Genomic DNA, 14,480 nt, shown 5'->3' with positions numbered 1-14,480 from the left:
AACAAAATGTTTGAATGCACGGCGAAATAGTACTGACAAAACAAGCAATGAAATTACGTCAAAGATATAATTTTCCACCCAGAGTTGACGTGGCCTGAATAAAAACAGACGGTAAATGAGTGGCGTTAACTATCTACAACGTTCAACAAGGAGGTTAATGCACTCTACTTAAAGCTGAACCTGTAACTTTACTGTCAGTTGCTGCTTATATGCGACACTTATGAATCAGAGACATATAAAACCTTTATTTATTGGTAAAATCGACACGGTACACAAGGCCCTAGTTTTTACGCATTTGTACATACATAATGTCCATAATTTTTTTGAACGTTGTATGCTATATATAGTGTTCTTACACAAATTTCTGTTAAGAAATCTTTATTGTTTGTGATTGGATGACATTTCGGACCTGTTATAAATCTTGAAATGTATATATATTGCTTCATGTGTCTGAGCTGTGAGTTACTGTACGTTTACCTAATAGTTTATGCTTCTTCTGTATAAACTTGCATGAATGTCTAGAGTCAGCAAAAATGCATAAACGTGTACACTATATGACACAAAGAAGAAATAATATATAGCAGTTGGGTATCTCTTGGTACTTTCTGCACTGATTCCACATTTGATAAGGCCACAGACTTAAATTCTAATCTAATTCCTTGATAAGACCAAATAAAAAAATATTGTGTTCTAACCCTGAAGTTTTGATTGGCATTTAATATACAAAAATGACATATTCATTGTTAAAGTCCAAACTCCTGCTCTATATAATAATAATTATATACAGCATTTATATAGCGCCCTATATAATTTGTAAAATTACTCTAAGCAATGTGCACATAATTGAACAAATAAAAGGGTGGTATTTACATGATGTCTTTGCAAAGATTCTAAAATGCAGACGTGAAGAGGTGAGTTTTTATGTCCCTCTTGAACTTGGCCAGAGTATTTGATTTCCTAATAGCAGATGGTAAACTATTCCACAACGTAGCCGAAACCCTCCCAAAGCATCTGTTTCCGTAGGTCACAGTACGAGATTTTGGGACACACAACAAAGATTCTGACTCTGACTGCAGTGATCTTGACGGCTGATACAGGGTAACGAGTTCCTGTAGGTACTGAGGAACTGTTCCATTCAGTGCCTTGTATGTGTATACCAGAATTTTGTACTGCAACCTGTATCGTACAGGTAACCAGTGTAACGAATAAAGCGCAGGTGTGATGTGCTCTCTCTTTCGAGTACGAGTAACTAGCCGTGCTGCAGTGTTCTGGACCCTCTGCAGACGACTAGTTAGTTTGTCAGATATATCACAGAGCAGGGCGTTACCATAATCCAACCGAGAGGTAACAAGTGAATGCACCAAAATCTTGCATGCATCTGCAGTTAGAAACTGCCGAATACAGCCGATGTTCCTGATCTGGTAGTAACAGGATTTGGCAATAGCGTTCACTTGTTTCTCCATGTTCAGAGAACTGTCAAAGTATACCCCTAGGTTTTTAACAGCTGGAACAGTCTCAATAGTTCTGGCACCAACCTTGAGCTGGAGAGCCATTGTTTGCTGACACTTTGGGGAAAAGACGATTAGTTCCGTCTTTTCCTGATTAAGTTTAAGCATGTTGGCGTTCATCCAGATACTGATATCTGTCAGACAAGCTTCCAGACTTTCTGAGACTGTATTCCAACTGTCCTGTGGTTTTATGACCATGTAAATTTGTGTGTCATCAGCATAGCAATGATAGCGAAGGCTATGGCGACGACAAATCTCTCCAATCGGTTTGGAGTACATACAATATTTTCGTGGTCCTAACACCGACCCTTGAGGAACCCCGAAATCTAGTACTTTGTCATGTGAGGTGGCAGATCCGATGGCAACACACTGTCGTCGTTCACTCAGGTATGACTGTATCCAGCATAGTGCGGTATCAGTCACTCCATAAGAGTATTCCAGACGTTTATAAAGTATGCCATGGTCGATGACGTCAAATGCAGCTGACAAGTCCAGCATGACAAGCACCGCTCTGCACTTGTTATCCAATGCAGAAGCTATATCACTATGTACACGTAGGAGGGCCGTCTCAGTAGAGTGTCCCATGCGGTAGGCCGATTGCATGTTGTCATGGAGACTGTTTGCATGGAGATGAACCTCTAAACGCCGGGACACAACCTTCTCCAAGATCTTAGACAGAAAAGGCAGATTTGAAACTGGGCGGTAGTTTTTCAACTCCTCCTTGTCCATTCCAGGCTTTTTTAACAATGGTCTGACATGTGCCTTCTTGAAACATAATGGAACCTTTGACTCAACCAATGATTTATTCATGATTGCGGTAATCAAAGGAAGCAGTGCTTCAAGACATTGCTTTAATAGGTCTGTAGGCAGTGGGTCAAGCTCACAGGACTTCGATTGCGAGGTCATGATAATGTTGCGCAACTCATCCTGGGTTGTTGGTGAGAGCTTTGTCAATGGTTCCCCATCAAATGCAATGTCAGCAGTCATGACAGAGATGTCAATGTCAGCAAAGGTGTTCACTTCGGTAATATTTTTCCTGATTGAGCTGATTTTATTCAGAAAGTAATTACTGAACTTGCTTGCTAAGTCTTTTTCAGAATTACAGCTTGGTAGGATAATTTCACCTTTCTGTCCCATTAGGTTTTTGGTGAGTCTAAAAAGTTGTCTTTTATATAAGCATATAGTAAAAGTATTTTCCAAAATAAGAAATATTGCCTAGCTACCTACCCTATTTTTTTCTGAGGATGAAAGCAGAAACACAAATATTTGTTTTGGCCTAAAATTTATATAGGCATACATTATTACTTATATGTTTTGATTATTTTTCAGACCACTGCCAGCATGTCAGATTCTGAGGATGAGTTTGCAAGTGCAGATGAAGGTGATGGTGTGCCAGTAAACCCTAATTCAAAAGCAAAAAAAGAAAAAAGTTTACATTCAGAGACAAAAGCTATAAAAACTGATAAATCTGATGGAAGTAGTTCGGCTAAAAGTGCTACAGTGACAAATACAAGTGTTGGAGTAGAAAAGGAAACCAAGAAAGGTGCTGTTGGTAAAGGGTCACAGAAAAAAGCACAACCCAAAAAGACAAATAAGAATAAAGCTGATGATGGAAAACAAGAAACAGAATCAGCAAAGTCCATCGATAAAGGTAAAAAAACTAATGCTTCTGGCAAAACTCAAGCTCCAAAGTCTAATACAGCTGTAAAAGGGTCTGGTTCACCGGCCAAAGGAAAGAAGAAGCAATCTGATGATACTGTAGCATCATCAAGTCCAGTTTCAGGTGATGGTGATCATAAAAAAGAAGTTATTATTGAGAGTGATAAACATGAAGAAACATCTGACATTGCTGTGTCAAGTCCCGATACATCAACACAGTCAAGTGAATCAGAGGTGAAAAAGACTCGTACACCAAGTGGGACAACTACCGATATGCAAGAAGAGATTGCTACCCAAAAGTCAAAGGAAACAACTCCCCAAAAAGAAGGAACCACACAAAACTTGAAAGATGTATCTAACACATCAACAGAGACAAAACATCAGGATGTGGAAGATGTTTCTTCTCAAAATTCAGAGGAATTAAAAACACAAACAAAAGCAGAAGGAAAAGAACAGGTATGTATTATTTGCATTTAATTGTGATGCTTGAAATTGATATGAAATGAGATATACAGAATATGGATGTTTGTTGTATGTTTAGCATACAATCTGAAGGTATGTCAGTAGAAATACTTTAAATACATATTTGAAAGTTCTTTTTCATGAAAGGAGATTAAATACTATTGATATTTACAAATTATGAAATATGAAAAAAATATTGAGTTAATATTATTTACCAATTGCAGTCATCTGCATCAAGTGGCTGGAGTGCCTGGGGTAACTGGGGGTCCTCCCTGATGGATGTAGCCTCACATTCAGTGACAACCTTCACCAGTCAAGTTGGTATGTACTGAGTGTACATGTATAGTTTTTGTAGAATTTCAGTCTGACAGTCCATGTTAACCTAATACAAATATATATATGTAAACTATATTTATAAGGTTTTACCTGAATGCAAATGCATGAGGATAAAGCCTAGCAATATGCTGATAGAACTAAATGAGGGCATGCTTTTCTTTTGTTAAAAAAAAGACTATCATGGACATGTTATCATAGACTAGAGTTTATAAAGTATTTTAGTAGCCAGCTGTCAGAAATTAGCCTATTAAAACACTGGAAAAGTTAAAGTAAGTGTATCAACTTTCTTTTATGTACAAATGAAATACTCTGGTCTTTCTGTCTCTTCCATATAATGCAGTGTGAAAATGGTAGCAAAGTAAAAATCAGAACTCCCCAGAATATTTGTCGTCAATCTAAAGAACACAACTAAAAGATTGGGATTATATTAGAAATTAACCATTTCAATTTAAGCCAGTTAATTCCAATTGCAAGGATATCGATCCCCTGGCTATAGAGCTAATAACTTAATGATGGACTTGTCCCTAACTGAATATATAAGCTAGTATAAGGCTGAAGTAAAAGAATATAAAATCACCACCAACAAACAATAAAGTTCTGTACTTGAATAATTTTGGTCAGTTCAACAATTTTGATCTAACTATTTAGTGAGAGACTCTATAACTTTTACAGAGGATGGATTCAACACACTGGTAGATGCAGTGGAGACCAGCATGGGGGCACCAACACCAGAGGAACTCGCTGAAATGAAGAGAAAGTCAAAGGTGGAAGCAGAGGCTCCAGAAAACACCCCAATGGACAGAGAAGGTAAGATATATACAAGTTATGAGAATTTTTAAAGCGGTGGTATATGTCATTTTCAGTTACGATGATCATGATCAAGCGGTGAAATGCCATGACACTAATATATGTGTATCATATTTGCTTACTCAGTGGAAGGGGATCAAAAGGAAAAAGAAAAGACTATGACAGAAGGTGAAGGAGACAATCCAGTGAGCCCTGTAAAGGAACAATCTCCAGAGGAGCAGGCCAAAGGAAACTGGTTCTCATCCTTAGCTGACCATGTTGGTATGTACAGTTTGTGATGCTTAGTCGGTCTGTGCCACTAATGTTTCTAGACTGATGTACATTTAATGATAACACTTTTTTTTTCATTCATTCCTGTCTCAGGTAATCAGACCTTTGTTTAAAATGCACAATGGGTGGGGATCAACTCCGTAAAGGGAGATAACTGGCAGTTATTAAAAGATAACCATCACAAAATTGACATACATATATATGTACATAATACATGTTGATGGGTCACAACACATTTCTATTAAATGGGACAGATCTAAACAATAACATCTCTCGAGATATATCATGCCATTGATAATAATAGACCATGGTTCTGCTACAGGAGGTGGGTTAAACACACTGATGGATGCAGTGGAGACCAGCATGGGGGCGCCATCACCAGCAGAACTTGCAGAAATGAAGAAACAGGGAAAGGTGGAAGCCGAGGCCCCAGAAAATACCACCATGGACAGAGAAAGTAAGGTGTATAAGTTATGAGGATTTCTAAGATAAATTCAGTTATAATGTATGAGTATGAAACATTGAGGCACTATGACACTGATGTGATTGTATTGATTTTGTAGAGGAAGAAGGGGATCATCAGGAAAACGAAGAAAAAGAAGAGCAAAAGACAGGAGTTAATAAAACAAGCCCTGTAAGAGAAGACAAGGGTGCTGGAGGCAGTTGGTTTTCATCATGGGGGATGTCTAGCTTGACTTCCGTGGTACAGAATACTACCAACATTGTACAGAACACGGTTAGTAGAGGCACTGAAGAACATAGTTTTTTATATACTGTAAGTAGTAAGTGTTCTTAGTCTAGGAGACCAATCAATTGCAACTTTTTTCACTAAAAAGATTATTATTCATAACAAGGTACTGTGTTCATTTGTATTTGATTGTCAGTTAAATTCTGTTGTGACACTGATGTACAGTATGTGGTATTATAGCTATTTGGTGATATACTTATGTTGTAGAGTAATGCCTTGGTGACGGGGAGTTTAGATGTTCTGGAAAACATTGGTAAAAAAACATATGATGTCATCAAAGACCATGACCCTGGTCTTCGCAAGACAAAGGAAGTGCTCTTTCACCGGGGAGATAAGCCTAATCTTTCCCAGATTCTACGAGATGCTAAAGAGGATTCAGTCAAGCGTATTGAGATGGAAAAGGAATCTGATGAAGCAAGGAAGGCTCACTTTGGATTTATGTTTGATGAGTATCAAGGCAAGTTTAGAGATGAGGTATTCAATGTACAAATGTACCTGTACTAAGTATCAGTTAAAAGTAACAAGCTTGGTCTGTAGTATCCCTAAAAGTAACTATCTGAGCCAGTATAAGCTAAAAGTATAAAGGTAACAAGTTGAATCTTTATGAGCTAACAAGATGAAAGTAATATACTGAATCTTGACCAGCTTTCAGTGTAAATGAAACAATCTGATTTTGTACTAGCTATCAGTATAAAGAAACAAGCTGAACCTATACTAGCTATCAGTATAAAGAAACGAGCTGAACCTATACTAGCTTTCAGTATAAAGAAACAAGCTGAAAATTTACTAGCTATCAGTATAAACAAACAAGCTGAACCTATACTGGCTATCAGTATAAAGAAACAAGCTGAAAATTTACTAGCTATCAGTATAAAGAAACGAGCTGAACCTATACTAGCTTTCAGTATAAAGAAACAAGCTGGGTCTATGCTAGCTATCAGTATAAAGTAGCAAGCTGGGTCTATGGTAGCTATCAGTATAAAGAAACAAGCTGGGTCTATGCTAGCTATCAGTATAAAGAAACAAGCTGACCCTATACCAACTATCAGTATAAAGTAACAAGCTGGGTCTATGCTAGCTATCAGTATAAAGAAACAAGCTGAAACTATACTAGCTATCAGTATAAAGTAACAAGCTGGGTCTATGGTAGCTATCAGTATAAAGTAACAAGAATGGTCTAAACTAGCTATCAGTATAAAGAAACAAGCTGAATCTATACTAGCTATCAGTATAAAGTAACAAGCTGGGTCTATGCTAGCTATCAGTATAAAGTAACAAGCTGAACCTATACTAGCTATCAGTATAAAGCAACAAGCTGGGTCTATACTAGCTATCAGTTTAAAGTAACAAGCTGAACCTATACTAGCTATCAGTATAAAGAAACAAGCTGAACCTATACTAGCTATCGGTATAAAGTAACAAGCTGGGTCTATGCTACCTATCAGTATAAAGTAACAAGCTGAGGCTTTACTAGCTATCAGTTTAAAGTAACAAGCTGAACCTATACTAGCTATCTGTATAAAGCAACAAGCTGGGTCTATACTAGCTATCAGTTTAAAGTAACAAGCTGGGTCTATGCTAGCTATCAGCATAAAGAAACAAGCTGAAACTATACTAGATATCAGTATAAAGTAACAAGCTGGGTGTATGCTAGCTATCAGTATAAAGTAACAAGGTGAACCTATACTAGCTATCAGTATAAAGTAACAAGCTGGGTCTATGGTAGCTATCAGTATAAAGTAACAAGCATGGTCTAAACTAGCTATCAGTATAAAGTAACAAGCTGGGTCTATGCTAGCTATCAGTATAAAGTAACAAGCTGAGTCTTTACTAGCTATCAGTTTAAAGTAACAAGCTGGGTCTATACTAGCTATCAGTATAAAGTAACAAGCTGAACCTTTACTAGCTATCAGTATAAAGTAACAAGCTGGGTCTATGCTAGCTATCAGTATAAAGTAACAAGCTGAACCTATACTAGCTATCAGTATAAAGTAACAAGCTGGGTCTATACTAGCTATCAGTATAAACTAACAAGCTGGATCTATACTAGCTATCAGTATAAAGTAACAAGCTGGGTCTATACTAGCTATCAGTATAAAGTAACAAGCTGAACCTATACTAGCTATCAGTTTAAAGTAACAAGCTGGGTCTATACTATAGCTATCAGTATAAAGTAACAAGCCGAGTCTAATCAGTTTAAAGTAACAAGCTGAGCCTAATCAGTATAAAGTAACAAGCATGTCTATACTATAGCTATCAGTATAAAGAAACAAGCTGAGTCTATACTAGCTATCAGTATAAAGTAACGAGCTGGGTCTATACTAGCTATCTGTATAAAGTAACAAGCTGGGTCTATACTAGCTATCATTATTTGGGTCTATACTAGCTATCAGTATAAAGTAACAAGCTGAGTCTACACTAGCTATCAGTTTAAAGTTACAAGCTAGGTCTATACTAGCTATCAGTATAAAGTAACAAGCTGGGTCTATACTAGCTATCAGTATAAAGTAACAAGCTGAGTCTATACTAGCTATCAGTATAAAATAACAAGCTAAGTGTATACTAGCTATCAATTTAAAGTAACAAGCTTGGTCTATACTAGCTATCTGTATAAAATAACAAGCTGAATCTATACTAGCTATCAGTATAAAGTAACAAGCTGAGTCTATACTAGCTATCAGTATAAAGTTACAAGCTGAGTCTAATCAGTATAAAGTAACAAGCTTGGTCTATAGTAGCTATCAGTATAAAATAACAAGCTGAGTCTATACTAGCTATTAGTATAAAGTAACAAGCTGTGTCTATACTAGCTATCAATATAAAGTAACAAATTAAGTCTCTACAAAGCTATCAGTAACAAGCTTAGGTTATAAAGTAACAATCCCAGTCTCTGCAAGCTATCAGTATAAAGTAACAAACTGGGTCTTAACTATCTTTCAGAATAAAGTAACGGGCTGAGCCTATACTACCTATCAGTATAAATCAAATTGAATTGAGTCTATTTGTTCATGTTTTGCCCACTTGTCAACATTATACCTTCCTTTTTCAGGCCTTTCCCACTTAGAAGCACTGGAGATCCTGTCTAATCAGTGTGAGAAGAAGGTCCAGACATTGTTGGCATCCATGCCTGCTGACACACTAGCTGACATAAAGTCTGACCTCATCAGGATCAAACAGGTGTTTGAAAGAAATGAAGAGGATAATGATGATGGTATGTAGCTCTGACTCATTAAACCCTTTTAATTTTGACATTGCCATAGTCCAGTTGACCTATTTTGACAGAACTTGCTTTATTTAAATGATGTTTTCAGGTATGAAACACTATTTTCCATTTATGAAGGTTGTCTGTATAAAGAACACAGGGTAACACTGTGTAAGTGTCACAAGTTATCATTATATAAGCACTATAGGGCAATACTGTCTTAATAAATCACAGGTAACATTGTTTGTTAAAAGACGTTTATTGCTAGTTGGTCCGAATTATTCTGACGTTTTATCGACTCTTTTCATATCGGTCTGTCATCGATTAACGTCAGAACTCCGGCCCTCTATAATATGCGGGAAATTTGCGACCCGTGCCCGGAGCGCACTTCAAACTGATATTTTAGAAACAAATCGTCACTTTCACACACATGTCGCACATGGATTGAAAGATCTATTCTTTATGTACCAGGTGGTATCAATAACATGTTTCAAAGATCATTACGAAAAGTATTTTCCAACGTTTTCTATACCAAACCATGTTTTTAATGGAAATTAGGCCATGAGCAATGTCACATGACTTGACAAGATCTCGCATTATCGTAGATATATCCCAACGTTATGACGAAGGCCGGCGAGATTTTAGTCACGTGGCATTAGAAGGCGGGGCTATCAAAAAACTAGAGTAAAACAGAGTAAGTTTGAAAAAATATGTTTTTAGAGTTTGTTTTGGTTGTTTGAGGCATGTAATTTATGTTCATCTTGTGCAAAAAGAATAGATCTTTCGATCCATGTGCGACATGTGTGTGAAAGTGACGATTTGTTTCTAAAATATCAGTTTGAAGTGCGCTCCAGGCACGGGTCGCAAATTTCCCGCATATTATAGAGGGCCCGAGTTCTGACGTTAATCGACGACAGACCGATATGAAAAAAGTTGATAAAACGTCAGAATAATTCGGACTAATTGCTAGTGTGTGAATGTATTTCAGAAGAGCCAGAGGACCAAGATTTTGTGAAGCTTGTTACTGATATCTTGACAAACCTCCATCTGGGTACTAGCCCGGACAAACTAAACAGGGTAGGTCATATCATCCATACCTATGTGTGCTATGTGTGTAGCATTGGTTTATATACCCTTGTAAATATCAGCCATTTTAAAGGATCATTGGAGAGTCCAGAGTTAGCATAGAAGTCGGGTAGTAAACTTTGTTCTAGTGTTTACTCAGTCATTCAATACTGAATTACTACCAGAAAGTCTCACAGCAATGTGTCAGACTAGTAAACGTTCATATTTTGTTTTTTTTCAACAGATTTTTACTCTAGTTTAATCTGCATTTGGTTTCATTCAATTTCATTCTCAACCCTATCCTGTGCAGAATAGCAGACAAATATTTCAAAACTTGATCATATATACTAAGGTTTGAATATCTTAATCATTGCCAACCAGTTAGTCTCATAAAAATGGTTTCTTTTTAATTGATATACATTGTATATATTAATGAAAATGTGTTTGGAAATCACATTAAACACACGATTTCGTACATGAACTGTAGCTATATATAGCCTGCTTCCAGCCTCTTTGTAAGCCCACCCCACTTCAGACATTGTAGTAATAAGTTCAGTCAAAGTTATTAAATTATCACATCTGTTTCAGTGCCAAGAAAAAATCCGCCAGAGTATCAGTAAGTTGTGTACACAAGAGGGAGAAGAAGAGCAGGCCCAGCCCAAGGTGATTCTTCACTGGAATTGCACAATGATCAGTTGATAATTTTTTCATCAAAATTTCTTAGTTATATCATGACAAAGTTTCAGGAATTATTCAGTTTAATTTATCTTAACTATGAGACAGTTTTAGTCCAAGGATTGCAGTGTCAAGTTTATTTCAATTCATGGTCGACAGCATAATCATTAAAATCTGCAAGAAACAATTTATTTTTGGGAGTTAGTTTACTTTAGTTTACTTAATTACTTTACTGAAGAAGAGTTGTCTAACTTGTGTTGTAGGCTGTCCACCAGGTGGCAATACAATCACTTGCAGAACTGACATCCAAGTCAGTGGAGCAGTTCCACAAGGCAGGGGAGCTAATTCTGTTACAGCAGCAGTCTGATGTACAGTTTACGGAGCGTGCCACCAGTCTTTCAAAGTGAGTCTTCCTTCATCATGTTATCCTCACAACTCCTTATTAATATTCACCTTCTTTCTGTCCTGAATTGCAGTCTCAACGTCCTTCCCCCTCATCACTCCCTCCCTTTTCATTTCCCTCTCCTTTTTTCTCTTCTTTATCTTTTGGCCCCAAATAACTGAAATTGTTAATGAGCTGTAAAACAATACATAAAAACCCTGTCAAGACTACCTTTATCTCCCTTCTTCCTCATTTTCCTCTCTTATCCTCATTCCTTGTTTTTCCCTCGAGCTCACCTTCATTTGTTCATATCCTGTGTTCGTGCTTTCTTATCCCTGTCCTTCCCTTATTTATCATTCCCTTCTCCCTCATGTCCTTCCTCCCCTTTTCTCATCATTCACCTTCTTTATCCTATCTTCTTCTCCATCAATCATATCTTTCCTAATTCTCACCCTCCTATCACATAAACTTCCTTACTCGTAACCTTACAAATATGTTGAGAACATCCTAGAAATGAAAGACACAGAAATCACTACAGCATCCTTGACCCCAGGTAATAAAAAACATTAAGGTTATTAATGTAAGTGTGATTTTCACCTGGAGCCAAGGATGGAACTGCAGATATATACATGTCTACACACACATATGTCCTGAGAGATATGTTCCTGATCGTGATAGAAGTGACTAATTGATGTTAATCTGCTTGTACAGTACTGCGTCACCATCATTAGCGTTACATTATGTTTGATTTTATACTAATTTTGCTGATTTGTAAGAATTCAATATATATAACACATACAGATAAACTCTATTATTTATTGTACACATATTGTGATGAAAATCTGTCCTGATATTGATTACACCCAGTCAAACTTGTTACAGGTATCCAGAAAGCTTTTATTACCATCTACCAGTAATTTGAAGAGATTTCCTGGTCCCAAATGACCAAATTACATGCATTCTACCTTGTAGATTTCCAAGTTCTTTTACGGTTTTTAAGGTAATGATGACAATATTTGGCTATAAAACAATCTAGTAATGTATTTTTTGTGTTGCAGTCTGACAAATGTCCTGTGTACAGAGGTGGGAATCTTGTCCATGAGATTTACAACCATCCTCAACAAACTGGCTGTGAGTATCGGGACCTTATCTGACCTAAAAGCTGCATTAAATGAAAGATTATTTACCATGGTTAATATGTCATTGTATAGGTCTTTTGTAAAAACTTTCCATAGGTCTTTTGTTTTTTCTGTCTGTCCTGCACAAAGTAACAATATTATTGGTTTGTGAAAATTGAAAGTTAATGCTTTGGAAATGACTGATTTTGTTGTGTGTGTTAAACAGGAGGGTGAGGAGGATAGCAGTCATATCAACACTCTGGTCACAAACATCTACCTGGAGGTATGTATAGATCGACACGGAAATATTTAACTCTGTATCATCACTGACCACCACTGTCTACCTTAAGGTATAGATAGATGTTTTAAAGGTGTACCAACTCTCTTAACGAATACCTACTTATCTACCCATCCACCTGATTTGTTTGCATTACACTGTACTGTAACTATAATGACCCTCGATAATAAACCATCACTTTCTGTTACAGGCTGGAAACAGTAGTACCTACATACAAGACGCCTTCCAGCTATTGCTGCCATGTCTGCAAGAGCTTACCATACAGACTGCTCTTCAACATGACAACTGAACCGTACAGTATACAGTTCACCATACAGACTGCTCTTCAACATGACAACTGAACCGTACAGTATACAGTTCACCATACAGACTGCTCTTCAACATGACAACTGAACCGTACAGTATACAGTTCACCATACAGACTGCTCTTCAACATGACAACTGAACCGTACAGTATACAGTTCACCATACAGACTGCTCTTCAACATGACAACTGAACCGTACAGTATACAGTTCACCATACAGACTGCTCTTCAACATGACAACTGAACCGTACAGTATACAGTTCACCATACAGACTGCTCTTCAACATGACAACTGAACCGTACAGTATACAGTTCACCATACAGACTGCTCTTCAACATGACAACTGAACCGTACAGTATACAGTTCACCATACAGACTGCTCTTCAACATGACAACTGAACCGTACAGTATACAGTTCACCATACAGACTGCTCTTCAACATGACAACTGAACCGTACAGTATACAGTTCACCATACAGACTGCTCTTCAACATGACAACTGAACCGTACAGTATACAGTTCACCATACAGACTGCTCTTCAACATGACAACTGAACCGTACAGTATACAGTTCACCATACAGACTGCTCTTCAACATGACAACTGAACCGTACAGTATACAGTTCACCATACAGACTGCTCTTCAACATGACAACTGAACCGTACAGTATACAGTTCACCATACAGACTGCTCTTCAACATGACAACTGAACCGTACAGTATACAGTTCACCATACAGACTGCTCTTCAACATGACAACTGAACCGTACAGTATACAGTTCACCATACAGACTGCTCTTCAACATGACAACTGAACCGTACAGTATACAGTTCACCATACAGACTGCTCTTCAACATGACAACTGAACCGTACAGTATACAGTTCACCATACAGACTGCTCTTCAACATGACAACTGAACCGTACAGTATACAGTTCACCATACAGACTGCTCTTCAACATGACAACTGAACCGTACAGTATACAGTTCACCATACAGACTGCTCTTCAACATGACAACTGAACCGTACAGTATACAGTTCACCATACAGACTGCTCTTCAACATGACAACTGAACCGTACAGTATACAGTTCACCATACAGACTGCTCTTCAACATGACAACTGAACCGTACAGTATACAGTTCACCATACAGACTGCTCTTCAACATGACAACTGAACCGTACAGTATACAGTTCACCATACAGACTGCTCTTCAACATGACAACTGAACCGTACAGTATNTGACAACTGAACCATACAGTATACAGATCACCAGATAGATGGCCCTTCAACATGACAACTGAACCATACAGTATACAGATCACCATACAGATGGATCTTCAATGTGACAACTGAACCGTACAGTATACAGATCACCATACAGACAGATCTTCAATGTGACAACTGAACCATACAGTATACAGATCACCAGATAGATGGCCCTTCAACATGACAACTGAACCATACAGTATACAGATCACCATACAGATGGATCTTCAATGTGACAACTGAACCGTACAGTATACAGATCAATACACAGACAGCCCTCCAACATGACAACTGATCCATACACTATACAGGTCTTGTGACCGGCCATCTTACAACATCACAACTGAACCATTCAGTGTACAGTATTAGCTAA

At 37.5% G+C, this 14,480-nt stretch overlaps 1 protein-coding gene across 2 annotated transcripts; it reads left to right on the top strand.

Annotated features, from left to right (window-relative positions):
• Nucleotides 1–29: 29 nt before the first annotated feature.
• On the top strand, nt 30–14,073 carry LOC110445772 (protein FAM114A2-like). 2 transcript variants are annotated; one of them, XM_021490552.1, is made up of 15 exons: nt 30–111; nt 2,838–3,623; nt 3,854–3,950; nt 4,638–4,772; nt 4,899–5,033; nt 5,365–5,499; nt 5,606–5,778; nt 5,998–6,247; nt 8,840–9,001; nt 9,981–10,069; nt 10,646–10,720; nt 10,996–11,135; nt 12,173–12,245; nt 12,459–12,515; nt 12,721–14,073. In XM_021490552.1, exons 2-15 carry the CDS (start codon nt 2,850–2,852, stop codon nt 12,817–12,819), a joined length of 2,394 nt encoding a protein of 797 aa, XP_021346227.1. In that variant the 5' UTR covers nt 30–111; nt 2,838–2,849; the 3' UTR covers nt 12,820–14,073. The 2 variants fall into 2 exon arrangements, with proteins under 2 accessions (XP_021346227.1, XP_021346228.1); XM_021490553.1 differs by having other exon boundaries at nt 64–153.
• Nucleotides 14,074–14,480: the final 407 nt, after the last annotated feature.

This window comes from Mizuhopecten yessoensis, unplaced genomic scaffold (assembly GCF_002113885.1).
Source record: "Mizuhopecten yessoensis strain PY_sf001 unplaced genomic scaffold, ASM211388v2 scaffold2369, whole genome shotgun sequence".
NCBI classification, from domain to species: Eukaryota; Metazoa; Mollusca; class Bivalvia; order Pectinida; family Pectinidae; genus Mizuhopecten; species Mizuhopecten yessoensis.
This window is presented reverse-complemented; position numbering and strand designations above follow the sequence as displayed.